The following is a 16,319-nucleotide window of genomic DNA, read 5'->3' on the forward strand; positions in this document are numbered from 1 at the left end:
AACTTTAAAATTACTTTAAAAAATGGAAAATAATTATATCATTTGATTTCAAGATATTTTGTATACCTTAAAAATAATTAATTCTATCCCGGGATTTCTCGGGATCCCGGAAAACAGTTCACTTTTACCCCGGGATCCCAGGACAAGCAAACGACCGGGAAATGAGAAACCCTAGGCAATACCATATTTATCTATGGCCGATTAAAAAAGTCATTTTCTGTCTTCGTTCCTGGATAAGGAAGCTTACACTTGTGAGGCTTTGATAGCATTTTCTTTCAGTTCTGTGTTCTGTTCTCATATTTTTGGAGGCTTCCTTGCACTTCTTGATTATGTCTAGTTTTTCGTGGATACTTTCTCGAAATCCTGAAGAACTTTCTCTCGACTGTCTTTACTACATTAGCCATTCTAATCAGAGTACTTAATATATTTACTATTTACTATATTTTATCGATTTATACCGTTTCGGACACCAGAAAACGAAAACTTTTACTCACCACACCAAAACACGTCCAACGAGACAAGTCTTCTGTACTGCAATGAGAAAGCAGAATTGTAGACAACAGAACTCGTTCCTATTGTTTACTGCCAAGGGCGAAATTGCCTAATTAAGCGGAAACACTCTTGTAAACACTTGTAAACACTTGAAATATTAAAATTGATATATGTATGTGTATTATAAGATTGGGTGAGAATAAAAAAATAAATATGTCCTAAGTTGTTGTGATCTTTAATTAAATATTTATACAGTATATAATTGATAGAAATATTAAAAGTTTACCCTTAACTAATTAATATAGCTATTACTCTGCTTATAATTTATATATTTATAATTTTCAATTCCGAAATAAACAAAATTTAAAATCTAATCCATAAAACTTAAAATTTAAATTAAAATCAAATACTGTATTTATAATTTTCCCGTATATTATCTATACAGTATGTATAAGCCATTGTCGCATCACACCTGTAACGGTATCCATTGCCTAAAACGTCCACTAGGGGCGCCCTAGTGATAATTTTAAATTAACAATAAATTATTTTTATTTGTAATAGGAATTTATTATTGATATGAATTTATTATTTATACCACGTAATGGTGTAAATAATTATTATATGCCTTGATTAACCCTGCGCCGCACGTTTACAACATTCCATGACTCAGTTGTCAGTGAACGTCGCGCATTGACTCATGGGAAATTTCTTGAAAAAATGGCGGATACATTTAACATCGAAGTTTACCAGCGAAGATTAATAAACAAAATAAACTATATTAAAGTATTTAGAGAATGTTTAATAACACTAAATAATTATTTTTAATTAGCATCGTGTCTCCTACCGTACGATAGGACTACCTCATACTTTTGTTAAACAATAAATTATTTTTATTAGTAATAGAAATTTATTATTTATGCCACGAAGAATAACGAAAAAACGAATAAGGACACATATATTAAATAGATCAAACTTGCCTTATGAAAATTTGTAAGAACACTCACTAGGGGGCGTTTCGGGCTACTAGTTTTTAAGAAATCTTAAGCATATTATAATGGTGCAAACAGTATACTCTAAGAAATAACGGGTCATGTGTCAGAATTTGAGTGTTTCTCTCCATATTGTTTTAATTATAAAAACCAAAAAACATTACATTCAGCCTCATTACCGAACCATGTGCGGTAATGGGAACCATCGTATCAAAACATTGAAAAAAGACGGAAACGTTACAAATGTTTATTCCTAAACTTGAAAACTTAAGTTTTTACATATGAATTATTAATTTTTTATTTATGTCTTATTTTGAAAATAGTTTGTGTGTTTAATGATAAGTTCGACCAGTTTAAATTAAAAACTTTAATCACTCAATACAATAAACCTAAAAATAATCATCTGGAGAATCTGTACCACAATTCTTTATTTCTATCAAATTCTCCAAAGATGATGCAAGTGTTATTAGCATTGTTTGCATCTATGTCATCGTCTCCATTATCGTTCGAATCTCGTTGAGCTTCATTTCCCCTTCACGCCATTATATGTTTCTAACCTTGACTAGACACGAAGGGATGAAGTGAAATTTTTTTTTTCGTATGTATTTTAATAGATGAGAGACTAAAATAATATATTAATATATATTATTAAAACAATAAGTTACATACAAGGGTACATATAGTCGAACAAATGATAGTGTTTTCCAATTAGAAAAAAAAATGTACTAAAGTGTTTTTTCCTCACACGATCAAGCATGTAAACAGAACAGCCACCATATTCAGAATTCGAAGTTGGCTCTGCAGCTGCTCGATGCAAACATCTGTTTGGATCAGTAACGTAGCGTAGTAGAGGCGGCAGGGCCAGCCCCGGGCGATAGTTTTTAGGGGGCGGAAAAATTACGTTTTAGGAGCGGCAAAATTTCACAATAAATAATAATATCTTGTAAGAATTTCAACCATTTTATTTCATATTTTCGTCCACCTACGACTCGGACCGATTGAAATGAGCACGGAATAGTGTTACCATCTGACTCGCCGTCTAGGGATATCGTGCTGAACAGGTTGTTTCTATTTCAACACTTGGCGGTATTCCATCTTTATTTAGTTGAACTAAATAAAGATGGAATACCGCCAAGTGTTGAAATAGAAACACACCTTGTGTTAGTGAATCAAAGAAATTAAGACAACACGGTTTCATAAGATTTAAAATTTTTGGATATTTATTTTACCGGAATCTAACCTTAGAGGATTGATTTATAAAAAAGTAAAATTAGTAAACAATAATAATAATTCTTTAACTTGGGCTTTGTTAGTTAAGCGCTTATTGTTCGATTTGGGATTTTTATCTGCTCAGTTTTCTGATAAAACACTTTCGTTGGCTGAACTTTACTTTCTGAAAAGTAAATATTGGACTAAAAATATTGGGCTTTATGCAGAGCAAAAGTACGGTTTCTTGGAAATTTCTCTTCTCCATAGACACCTCGTTGTTATCATAAAATTTAAATTGGAAGATTAAACCCTTGATAATGCAATTAGAACATGATATAGCTTTTTTTTTTTTTTCTTTAATGGAGGCAAAATTAACTGCAAAATTAACTGATGTTAATTTTGCCTCCATTAAAAAAAATCCATCTTGCTTTAATTGTTCTTTGTTAATTGTTTAATTCATTCATTCATAAGATTTTTATTCGACATTACTAATGTGTTAAGAGATTTAGACCATCTACAAACTTAAATAAATTTTGAAAGTTAGATTTGCTGCGTAACATATGCATTGTAGTTGTGGAAACAATATGAAAATACCATTCGCTATATTTACAAACTAGCAGACCCCGCCACGCGTTGTTGTGGCTCAAAATGTATCTATTATAAATGTATAACACTTCCCCTGTGGGGGGGAAATTTTACGAAAAATTTCTTCTTAGTGTACATTCTCTTGACGTACCCTATTAAAACGCAATCAAAAACGCAAAAAAAACGCATCTTAAATAGTATAAATAGAAGCAGAGTTCTTTACTGTAAGCCTTAATCCTGTCCATCTCCCCCCAGTGCGGGAAATTTCGACACGTATACGATATAAAAACACGTGCGCATCCGAATGCAGCGTTGTGTCAAAATTTAAAAGGAATCGGTAGAAACAAACGAACATTACATTTTTATTTATATAAATAGATAGAAGATGATTTACTTTAGTTCATTTTCACAGAAAAGCGTAATGCCTCGCAGAAAAGCAAACTTAGGGCGTCGTACTCGTAGCGCCATCTGTTGGACATAAAAGCCTTAACCTAGATTATATATTTTAATTTATATGAATGTTTAACGGAATAATATACAGCCTATGTCCACCCTGAGGTTCTATTCTAAATATTGGTGAAAGAATTTTTGAAATCGGATGAGTAGTTTCGGAGATTACCTGCTGCAAACAAACTTACATACATACATACATTACCTCTTTATATATTAGTATAGATATAGATGATTACGCAGTGCACACACGAGATGACTTCTCTTCGATATCATACAATTGAACCTGGTTTAATTTAATATACTAGAAAATAATACAAAAAATAGAAATTTAGCTGCGTTAACTTTACGAAGTTTAGAATAAAGAAAGAATAGTTTTGTCACTTGTATTTCATTCGACGTGAAAAGAGAGATGTTAAAAAGTTGCAAGTATATTAGTTGTATTTTCGATTATCTCTGATTGGACACAGACAGTACGTATAAGACAATATATTTTTCTTTAAAGTGTAGGGAGAATAGAGAAAAACGTATGAAAAAGATATTGTCTACACTTTTTGAGGATTTATTGCATACTCACCGGATACTTTTGTCAATTGTCTTTAATATTACTTCTTTACCTAATGATAATTTAATTTCTGTAACGTTATGTAAACTTTGTCCATGTCATGACATTCATTAAATATGTTACAATTGGTTTTCTAATTCTAAGCCATACATAATAGTGTCTCGAAGACCGTCTTTTCTACTTCTTATATGAAGGCGTTTATCAAATAATATTAAATTGATTTGTATTATACTTTATATCTGAACATCGCATCGATCTCAGTATATTTTATTACTGTAAATTTTATATTCATTTTAACGAAGTTAATGCATTGATAATTTATTGAACTTATTACACGTTCCTTACGTAATAAGTATGCTATAAATCTTTTTTATAAAAAAATTTAAACTTTTAAATATTTTTATATTATATTACTTCAAAACCACGTATTTGAATAATATCTGAACTTATTTCTTAATAAGAGAGCAATTATTTTTTTATTTAAAATTACTAATATTACACAATTAAGTTATTGTGCTTGTAAGTTTGTTTCTTCAACAAAGAAGTTGGCATTTGTGTGTGAAAACAAACAACTTGCCCGGTTATACATTGTCAATATAAAGACTTCTGTTAATTTTCTAATTAACGTAGTTCATTACGAAAGAAAAACCTAATTACTGAATTTTATTTCATATTACTTTTATTTGAAAATTACAGGTGTGAATATGTTACATCAAATAAGCGCTTATGATGTTTGAGAGTCACTGTAAATAAGTTAGCCATTTTTTTATTTTGTAATACCAACTTCCATTTACAAACACCTGTCATTTTGATCAGCCGTTTACCTAGTGACGGTGATGTGACGTTTACTAATTCTAATGAAAATTAGGAGTTTTCGATTGCAGAGATGATTCTCGGCACCGCAGGAAGATTGATTAAGACCTCCAAAAATTGACCTAATTATCCAAAATGAATTTCAAAGAATTTAAGATTTTGATATGTTTTACATCCGTTAACTAAAATTACTAAAATTATATTAATCGTAATTATAAAAAAAGTATTACAATAAAGAACCGTGATTTCATACTCTTGAATTTATAAAATTTTGTAATGTCAGTAAAACTCGTACGTAGTTATTTATCCATTTTTTATTAAAAAAATCAATTACAACAGCCCTTTGATAAAACAATTAAATTTCAAATTATAACAAAACCAGTTTAATACAATAAATTTATTCCCACCACACAAAAACCATTATTATAGTGCAGGGAATAAAACATCTGCTATCTACACGAAAATACTCTATTTTGCTTGGAATAATTGATAAATAGGACGGTAAAAAGTGATGAGTAACGTATTTCACTAAAGGAAACACTTCGCTAAATGCTCGAGTTGCTGAATCCATGCACTCTGTACACGCATCATAAAAAATATATGCGAAACATTTCTTCTGTACCATTTTTAGTTCACAATATTTCAGATTTTTTAATTTTTCTTTAATAGTCGTATAACCAGTTTCACCTTCATAAATATAAACAGGAAAAGCATTCACTTTCTCACCATGAAATAGTGTGAGCCTGTATACATTAAGATGGGCTTCGGAATATTCAGTTTCGAACGAATATACTGTAATATCTTTGTAAAAAATAACGCACTTTTTTTGTCCGTCCGGTATATTAATTTTGTGGCATTCATATTCTATTTGCTTTATCAAGTCTGACTTGTGATAAAGTATAGGTTCTCTTCCACGTAGAGTGTACGAATAATTAAAAATATTAAAACCTGGAATGTTTGGAAACATTGATATTTGTATTTCGGTTTTGTCGGTTGATGAGTACCTATAATGTGCAAAAAAAAAGTTTCTAGCAGAGTTTCCTGGAATTAAAAACGTGATTGTTATTAATAATTAATAGATAATTTCAAACTTACATGGTACAGCTACTTACGATTGTATGAATGCATAAAGTACGTATACTTATGACTTGGAATAGGCTCAAGTGTAGGTGTTTTGAATCGGTTAAGATCATCTGTAGTCAGAACTGGACGATCAGATTTATCTCCTAAAACGAACCAACTGTATTGAAAATTGTCGTCGAAACCAACGTAGGGACGTAAATTTTCCGATTCGTGCATTGCGGTGATTATTATATTAAAAGGAATTTTCTGTTTAAATAAATCAGAATATTTACAGAAAATGTAAATTTACTTACGTAATATGATCAATGGAAACTTATTTTACTGCAATTTAATTATTTTAAAAGTATTGTATAAATTTATTGACGTTAATGTTTATAAAAACTCTTCAGATCCTTTTAATTAAATTATGAACTTTTCTACAAATAAATATATAATAAATCTGTTTAATTGATAGGCTTTTCTAAATTTAAAATTAAGATTTCAATAAATACGAAATTAAAAGAATAGTCAATTATTGCCGTTTCATTAAACATTTTTTAAATCAGGAACATAATTACAACTTTAAATGACATATGAGGATGTCGTAAAAATTATATTGGTGCCAAAACACCACATTTTTACGCCATTTCCGTAAAATACATAAAAACTTACATCCTTAAAAGGACAGTCTAAATCATCTATTAAAAGCTACACATCGTTGTCCTATTGATGAAATTGAAGTTTAATAATATAGACAAATGAAAAAACACCTCACATAAAGAAACGAACTCTAAGGAAAAACACAGCACTAAATCCATTGATGACTGAAAAATCTACAAATGTTTAGATTCAGAAAGAAAGAATTCACAATTTTACGCTCAAATCATACAAACTCTACCAAAATTAAAAAGTAAAATTCGTCATTTGATTAATATTTTCTAAACTGAATTTCATAACTTAGAAACTATTTATTTTAATCGAATTTGGAATTTTGAACGTTTGTAGCAATTATATAATCATAGCATTAAATCAACAAAATAATGTTATAATAATTACCCTTGTCATCATTGTTACTCGGTGATACATTATGTTTTCGATGATATCTCTCCATTTGGTACACACTTGCCTGCATACATCTAATTCTCCATCTTTCAAGTATTGAAATATATGAATTATTATTTCTGGCAATTCTGTGATTAAAGTGCAGCCACGTGGCGATATTGCACCTGTTTCCGTTGTTTTTTCAAGTGTGGTTTCTGCCATTTTGGAAATTCTGTGTAAAGAAAAAAAATAGTTTATTAACTTACAAGGACAGTGCTAGTTCAGGTTTCCGATTCGAATTGTAAGTTGGTTAACGTGTAACACTAAACACAAACAGCTCCTTGTCCTTGATTTTTTTTTCTTTTTATAATTGTCTTCTAAAATTGTCAATAGTTGATAAGGGGCCTTACAGAGTTCAGCTTAGGACATCGAAATACTTAAATCCGACCCTTGTCCAGCTAATAAGACTCACTTCTGAAACGTTTTCGATAAACGTGCCAGTGAAAATTGATTGTTTATATAGTGTTTCACTTGTAAATTCGATCCTGATAGGACAATGTCAAATACTGATGTTAACACAAAAGGGCACAAATTCTGTATAGAACGATCTCGCTCATTTGTTTCGATAACACATAATGACGTCTATCGTTAGCAACAATTGTTCTCCTTCTATAAAATTTATCAATAAACAGCTACAAGAAGCATATATCGTTATATTGGACAGTAATATATGACTAATTTTACATTACTAGTTATAAGCGACCCAGATAAAGTAGCCATTTTGTAAAAATGCAGCGCTTTCTATAGTTCGTGAAAAAAGCGAATAGTTTTATTTACTCCTAATAATACAGGAAGCCATAGTCTGATTTTTTTTCTTTTCTAAAATTGTCAATAGTTGATAAGGGGCCTTACAGAGTTCAGCTTAGGACATCGAAATACTTAAATCCGACCCTATGTCCCATACAAAATTACTGGCATTTTAAACTTTAAAAAAATATGTTTTAAAATAACAGCATGACTTGTTCGTGTAAAGCTGGACAATCGAGAAACTGCCAATTCTTAACAGTCTAATCCACTGTTTTAGAATTCGGAGAAGCTCAAATATAACCGACCGATTTCCGAATAATCATGTTTTTTGTATGGGAATAGACGAAAACTTATATTAGGCTCCCGTAAGGCTTTGAAATTGAAATTTGGAACGCAACAGAAAGCTTTGCTTTTTCTATTAACTATTCATCTTTACTGCTGATAATAGTTTTATTTTTAAACACCAAAGGGCAAGCATCCGGTGAAAAATGCAAATACCAAAGGGGAAACGACAAGTTCCAGAATCGTCCGGTGCTTATCTCGTAAGCAACGACTACAGTATATTATAATATATCACGTGACCAGACACACCCAGAAATGTTACGTGACACTCTTGATAAGCGTCTGCCGTACAATGTGCCGCTCTTCGCCACGAAAACAAGCTTAAACAATAGTGGCTGAAACGGTATAATTTTTTGTTCATAGCGTTTTTGAAATGAATTTCCCCTCACATATTTTGGGTGTTTTGAACATGTCTAGCATGTATAGTAAATAAAATTAAGAGAAAAATTATGTATGATTCATAAAGCAATACCATTCCTTGATTATGTCTAGTCGTTCGTGGATACTTTCTTCGAAATCCTGATGAACTACCTCTCGACTGTCTTTTCTACACTAGCCATTCTAATCAGAGTAATTAATATATTTATTATTTACTATATATTATCGATCTATACCGTTACAGACACCAAAAATCGTAAAATGTTACTCACCTCATAAAAACACTTCTAAGCAGATCGGTCTTCTGTACTGCAATGAGAAAGCAGGGGCCGTATTCTGGTCACTGTCTCTTGTCTCTCACAAGCCGGTCCCTGATTGGCTAATCATTTGGATTAGCCAATCAGCGACCGGCTTGCGAGAGATGAGAGACCAGAGATAGTGACCACAATAAGGCTCCAGAAATGTGGACAAAAGAACTCGTTCCTGTTGTTTACTGCCAAGGGAGAAATTGCCTAATTAAGCGGAAACCCATCTGTAAACACTTATAAAATGAAATGTTAAAATTGATTTGAGTGGTTATTATACGATTATAAGAAAATAAAAAAATGAATATGTCCTAAGTGTTTGTAATCTTTAGTTTAAAAAATATATATATATTTGAAATTAACAGAAATATTAAAAGTATACCCTTAACTAATTATTATGGCTACTACTCTGTTTATAATTTATATATTTAGCACTTTTAATTTCGAAATAGATAAAACTTTAATTTAAAATTAAATACTTACAATTTAAAATGTTTTCAATTTTACAATTTTCCAGTATATTAATTCCTATAAAGGAAAGTAGTGGAATGGGGCCCACCGAAGGTATTTTGCATATTTTTAAGAAAACAATCTTGCGAGAAGTTATTTGAATGGTGCAAACAGTATACTCTAAGAAATAACGGGCATATGTCAAAACTTGAGTATTTCTTTCCGTATTGTCTTAATTATAAAAAGCAAACAACATTGAGCCCCATTACAAAACCACGTGGGGTAATAGATACCACGTGGGGTAATAGATACAAAACCACGTGGGGTAAAATCATCGCATAAAAACATTGAAAAAAGACTGAAACGTTAGAAATGTTTATTCCAAAATTAGAAAACTTCGGTTTTTGCATATGAATTAAGATTGAGCTGGTCATTAAATTTTAGTAACTTTGTATTTATTTTAATGCCATTCTAATAATCTACAGCCTAATTGACACACAAGTATAGAGGGGAAACAAGAACACAGCATAAGAGGAGAAATAGGGTATTTTGCTTTAGGGGAAAAGAAACAATTTTGAATTAAATTTCAGAAGTTATAGTGCTTAAGAGAGAGACAACACGAACAGAAATGAAAAAGGAGAATGGGAGGCTTAGACAGTTTTTAATATTTAAATGTGTCTAGAGGGCCAAAGAGCCAAAATCTAAAATAAATATGGAAAGTATACGTAATTTAGAGAAAAAAAAACGACATATGTCGGATGGTGTGTAAAATTATTTTTTTAGTAAGCTAAAACAAAAGTTTTGACACGATACGAGGTCTATTTTTTAAATAAGGTCCGATTGTGAATGAGAGCGAGAATGACGCGCGATTGCAGCAGTGTGCATGAGCATCTGCTTTCTGCATGCTTTGCGCGTGTTTAGATGCCATTTGCAGCCGTATCGTCTGTGTGTGTGGTGAACTGTAGAAGTCTATAGTGTTTAAGAAAATTGAGACATCCGCCGACTGTAAGATACGATCTGTTATTCGATTTCAGCAAGAAAGATCATGGCAACTGTCTTTCGGGACAGGAAAGTGACTTTGCTAGTGGATTTTATGACAAGAGGCACAACAATCAATTCTAATGCTTATTGTGACCTTCAGAAAACTCCGCTGTGCCATATAAGACGAGCGGCGTGGCCTAATGTCTTCCGGCGGCAGGCGGCAGATTTCTTTGAAGTCGGAATTTAAAAAATTTTTTAGCGGTATGACAAATGTTTTAACAAAAACGGAAATTATGTAGAAAAGTGGATAAAAGTATTTAGAATATGAAAAAATATATATATTTTAATGATATATACTGTATTTTCATTCTTATTAAAAACGGATCTTATTTTAATAATAGTCCTCGTATAACCCATGAAATACTGTTTAAACTCTGTGATAAAATGTGTTATTTGAAATTATTTATTAAAACATTATTCATAAATTATTCCTATTTCTAAGAAGGTGAAGGTCAGAGGTTCGAATCTCGGATTAGAACGACTTATGGTTAGCATGTATCCTTAAACACAAACAACTCTTTGTCCAAATAATAGTAAAGGTAATTTCATATTTTTCACTTAGAGACGGTGAAGTAATAAACGAAATTCGGCAGAGTAGCTTCTTTATAAGAGCACTGCTATTAAATTTTGGCAATAAAAGGTCGAGAGAGCGGGAAAATGGATAATCATCATATATCACATCTCCAGTGCGATTAGACTTAATGAAGATGTTATACTGTACTTGAATGTATGAATTAACCTGGAGTGCGAATTAGATTTATAGAAAACAATAAAATCATAGATAATATGTCTGATAAACACGCCAAACGATATGCCGAATTTTTTAACTATGTAAAGGCTATAAATAAATATTAAAAATTAATTAATTTGCCTAAAATAGGCAGTTATTCTTCCATCTCGTATTAAATTGAATAATGATAAATAATTAATTTTTAATTTAGACATTTTTAAAATTTCATTTGAAACTGGTTATTAAAATTTAAATTGGTAATTAAATTATTATCGAATAACAAAATGCTTACATTTATATAGAGAATATATATATATTTTTTTGACTATACATACATAGATGAGTCTTTGTCTACGTTGTCCTTTCACACGCTGTACGAGGCAATAACAATTCCACAGGCGAAGTCGACCTTTCTATGTAGGCTACGGTTCGCCGTAAAATGTAAAACGGTGGAATTGTTATTGCCTCGTACAGCGTGTGAAAGGACAACGTAGACAAAGACTCATCTATGTATGTATAGTCAAAAAGAAATATATTTTCTATATAAATGTCATAATTTGTCCTGGCAATTTTTTATTTTTTAACAAAGTGCTTAGTTTGAAATGGAATTGTAAATGCGAATAAAGCATAACATCTTTATTAAAGTATAACATCTAAGAACTACGAGGGGTTACCTTAGTGGATGAGGAAGTAGGGACAGTTTTAAATTATGAAAATTTGTTGAAAAAAGTTTCTAAGGAAAGTGTTTCAGACGTAAATAAAGTCATAGAGTTATTACTAAATGTTCCAGGCTTTAATACCTTTGTAAAAAGGATTATTTCAGTTATAAAGAATAAATGGACAGCTGTTACAAACAAGACCATCCAGAGCCGATCAAAGCGAAACTAAAATTTCCCTTTCAACGGTAAGAAATTTTATTAATTTGCAAAACATGATAAAAGATTATTAATAGCAACGAAATCACAAAACAAATATGAAATATGAGGGAATTGTATGCAAGTTAATGTCAACAAAATCTAGAATAGAAAATCAATTAAAGTCTGTTAACCGAGAGATATTTTCCATATCACTTGAATGGAGACTTTTTAAAATTTTGTTTTTGGCTTCATGGCACATCCTGCAAGTTTAACACCATTTTTTAAAAATATATACAGGTAACCCCCGTATAACACGGCACTTCTATAGCACGGATTCACTCTAACACGGTTCGAGAATTGGTACCATCCCCCGTATAACACGGTACTTTTATAGCACGGATTCACTCTGACACGGTTCGAGAANATAACATCTAAGAACTACGAGGGGTTACCTTAGTGGATGAGGAAGTAGGGACAGTTTTAAATTATGAAAATTTGTTGAAAAAAGTTTCTAAGGAAAGTGTTTCAGACGTAAATAAAGTCATAGAGTTATTACTAAATGTTCCAGGCTTTAATACCTTTGTAAAAAGGATTATTTCAGTTATAAAGAATAAATGGACAGCTGTTACAAACAAGACCATCCAGAGCCGATCAAAGCGAAACTAAAATTTCCCTTTCAACGGTAAGAAATTTTATTAATTTGCAAAACATGATAAAAGATTATTAATAGCAACGAAATCACAAAACAAATATGAAATATGAGGGAATTGTATGCAAGTTAATGTCAACAAAATCTAGAATAGAAAATCAATTAAAGTCTGTTAACCGAGAGATATTTTCCATATCACTTGAATGGAGACTTTTTAAAATTTTGTTTTTGGCTTCATGGCACATCCTGCAAGTTTAACACCATTTTTTAAAAATATATACAGTATAACAAAATTAAATTTGTAAGCAATAATTATTCCGTCATAACTTAGCTTTTCTTAGTTAATCGCTTATTGTCTGCTTTTGGATTTTTATCTGCTGTTTTCTGATAAATGGCTTTCGTTGGTAGAACTTCTTCAGTCTTTGTAAAATAATATCGTGCTAAAAATAGTCTTTATATGGAGCAGAAGTTCAGTTTCTTGGCAATTTCTCACTTGCCCATGGACACCTGATTGTTATCCATCATCAAATTTAAATTAGAAGATAAAATGCAATTGTAACTTAATAAATTTATTATTTGTTTTATTTTATTTTTATTAATAATCGCAGAATTCTTGCTTTAATTGTCCTATTCTGTATTTTTTTTAGAACATGTTAAAAATGTTTCGAACGAATGAATGGATAAAATTTATTTTACATTGTAAATGATCTAGTAACTTTATATAAATCCTAAAAATTAGATTTACCGCGTTAACATATTGAAGTACTCAACATACAAAAACAGAACACGAAAGCAGACACAGGTTTGATGATGTTGATGTTATTACTGGTTTAATTTAAAAAGTTAATATACTCGAGAATAATACAAGAAATAAAAATTTAGCTGCGTTAAGCTTACGAAGGTTATAATGAAGAAAGAATAGTTTTGTCACTTGTATTTCATTCGACGTGAAAAAAGAGATGTTAAAAAGTTAAAAGTATACTCGTTGTATTTTCGATTATCTCTGCTTGGAGACGTGTAAATTTGCCGACGTTAAAGGGAAAACAGTTTATCTCGCGTCAGAATGAGCCTAAGGGAAACAGCGTATGTGGGCGGTGGCGAAGGAGGCAAATAAAGTACAAGTAGTAATTCAAACACGAATTATTTATTGTATTTATTTTCAGGCACTTGGCAATTTTTATTATCAAATTTTATTTAATTGATACGTGTTGATATTATTTACACACGTTTCGGGCGTTTTTGCCCCTCCTTAGACAAGTAAAAACAAAAGTACATAAGTTACAACATTATAAAATTATAACAACAAACATATTAAGTAATGTTTTTTTAATTAATTAATTTAAATTACAGGTTATTGAAATATTAAAACCATAAATTTCCATTTCTCATTTTACTTGTTATCATGCAATTACAAATTTTTTATGGCCTTTAACACTTTTACAAAAAACATTCGGCTTTGTATTATCTAAAATGTTTTAAAAAACCTTTAAAATTATTTTATATATGAATTTTCTCTTATACACTTACTTTGATAACAATACAATAAATTACGTACCTAGTTATCCATTTTGCACTGTTATAAATTTTAACATTTTCAAATTTTACTTATACATTTACTATTGATTTTACAACAATACTAAAATATACATATTTGTCTTTTATCAAATCAAAGCAATTCCCTTTATACAAACATATTGTGATGACCTTTCCACCCCCTTTTTTCCCTTAGTTAAGCTTTCCCACTGGTTACTGTAGTCATATGACTAATAGGCCACCTTCTGGAAGCATTACTTTTTACATAAAATGTCTTTTTACTTAATTAAAATATCTTTTTTTATAAAAATTCTTTTTACACAAAATATTTCTTTTCAAGAAAATACCATTTTACATAAATTATCCCTTCTAAAAAATTCTTAATATTATAAGATATTTAGCCAGTTTTCGTTAATTTTAATACTTAGATTTTTATTTATGCATTTATTGCTTTTAATAATTTATACGCTTTCTTTGAACTTTTTATTAGGGGAAGGGAGGGCAGAATGGAAGGTTTAACTTTATGATGTAAAAAAACATAAAACAACATAATATAAAGCTTTTATTTTAATCAGACTCGACAGAGATCTTAGATGGTTAAAAAACTATGTAATTAAAAATAATTAATATTAAGCATAAAACCTATTAGGAATCATGAAGTAAAACCGTCAAAAATTCCATCTTGCCCTCACGCTGAAGGAAAGATGGAATACCTAAGATATCCCTACATTTTACAATTGACACACGAAAAACATCCATCTTTTGTGTCTGTACATAGTTCATGTGCCCAACCACAACACACTGGACACTGTACCCAGTCATCTGTGGGCGGTTCCACATATGGTTCTCCACGTAATACACAAAACCTTCATCTATCGCCATCTGCAGTTTCTTCAATCCAACAACCTCTGTTGCTCTTTCTTATATACTTGTTCACCATCTAGAAACAATTTCATCCTCAATTAGTTAGATAAATTGATAACAGAAATCAAAATAATTGCGCTTGCTACATGGAAACTATTTCATCTTGCCCTAAAATGCAATTTTCCATCTTGCCCAAATTCCCATTGCCAATAATAATATCAATGCTTTAAAAATCCTTAAATTTTTTCTCTTTTTAAATATCAATTCATGCAATCTATCCCTAATAGGTACTTTGTATAAAAACAAAATAGTAATACTTACCTTGTATGTATAAATAAGAACACTGCAAAAGTCCAATGATTGCATAATAATCTGCTGCGAAATAAGAAATACTTGCACAAGTCACTTCGTGGCACCAACCGATCTGAGTCGCAGTTCATAAATACAAGATATTCGGGTGTCTCTGTGTGCATGGAGATTTGGGTGCTTCGTCGCGCGGTTCGGGGTGTAGTTTCCATCTTGCCCACCCCTTCCATCTTGCCCTCCCTTCCCCTATATGTTTCTTTTTCTTTGCGGAGTATTTGTATATTATCTTTATCTATTGTACAGTCATTCATGGTGCAATGATTATGAAAGGCAGAATTTAATCTATTATATTTCAGATCTGCTATATGGTCTTTTAGTCTGGTTTTTAACTTCCTCTTTGTTTCTCTTATATAATATTTATTATTGCTACAAGTACATTGAATTTTATACACTACATTCTTAGTTTCAGTTGGTGGTTGTTGCTTTTTCTCATTGTCCAGCTGTTTTAATCTTGTATACATTTTTTGGTATGACGGTGCTAACTTAAAGTGTATATTACTTATTTCATTATCAATTTAATAAATAATTTGTGTTTGAATTATTACTAATAACTACTAGCACGATTTCAAAATACCAGAATGAAGTACAAGTGTTTTACAAGAATAAAACCCGTTTATTTGTTCGAATTCATGCTTACGTCGATATTGGACAATTCCAAAATCTCGGTGCTCCTGTGGACGAGAAGGATCACTGGACGATACAGGTATTCGGTGTTAAGCTGCGGCGTCCTAGGTGATCGGCGATTGCAAAACACAATCTAAATCAGAACTGTAAGCTTAATCCAGAGGAGA

At 30.9% G+C, this 16,319-nt stretch overlaps 1 protein-coding gene across 1 annotated transcript in view; it reads right to left on the reverse strand.

Moving 5' to 3' along the window:
- LOC111640010 overlaps positions 1 to 15,989 on the reverse strand; it is a 37,841-nt gene extending 21,852 nt beyond the window's left edge. The window contains exons 1-3 of the mRNA XM_023386016.1: positions 15,484 to 15,989; positions 7,222 to 7,438; positions 6,216 to 6,432 (exon numbers count right to left, since the gene is read on the reverse strand). Of these exons, the coding sequence (XP_023241784.1) occupies positions 6,216 to 6,432; positions 7,222 to 7,438; positions 15,484 to 15,989 (940 nt within the window). The remainder of the gene's footprint in view (positions 1 to 6,215; positions 6,433 to 7,221; positions 7,439 to 15,483) is intronic.
- Between the last annotated feature and the right edge of the window lie 330 nt (positions 15,990 to 16,319).

Source organism: Centruroides sculpturatus, unplaced genomic scaffold (genome assembly GCF_000671375.1).
Source record: "Centruroides sculpturatus isolate CEXI.00-Female unplaced genomic scaffold, Cexi_2.0 scaffold1342, whole genome shotgun sequence".
NCBI lineage: Eukaryota > Metazoa > Arthropoda > Arachnida > Scorpiones > Buthidae > Centruroides > Centruroides sculpturatus.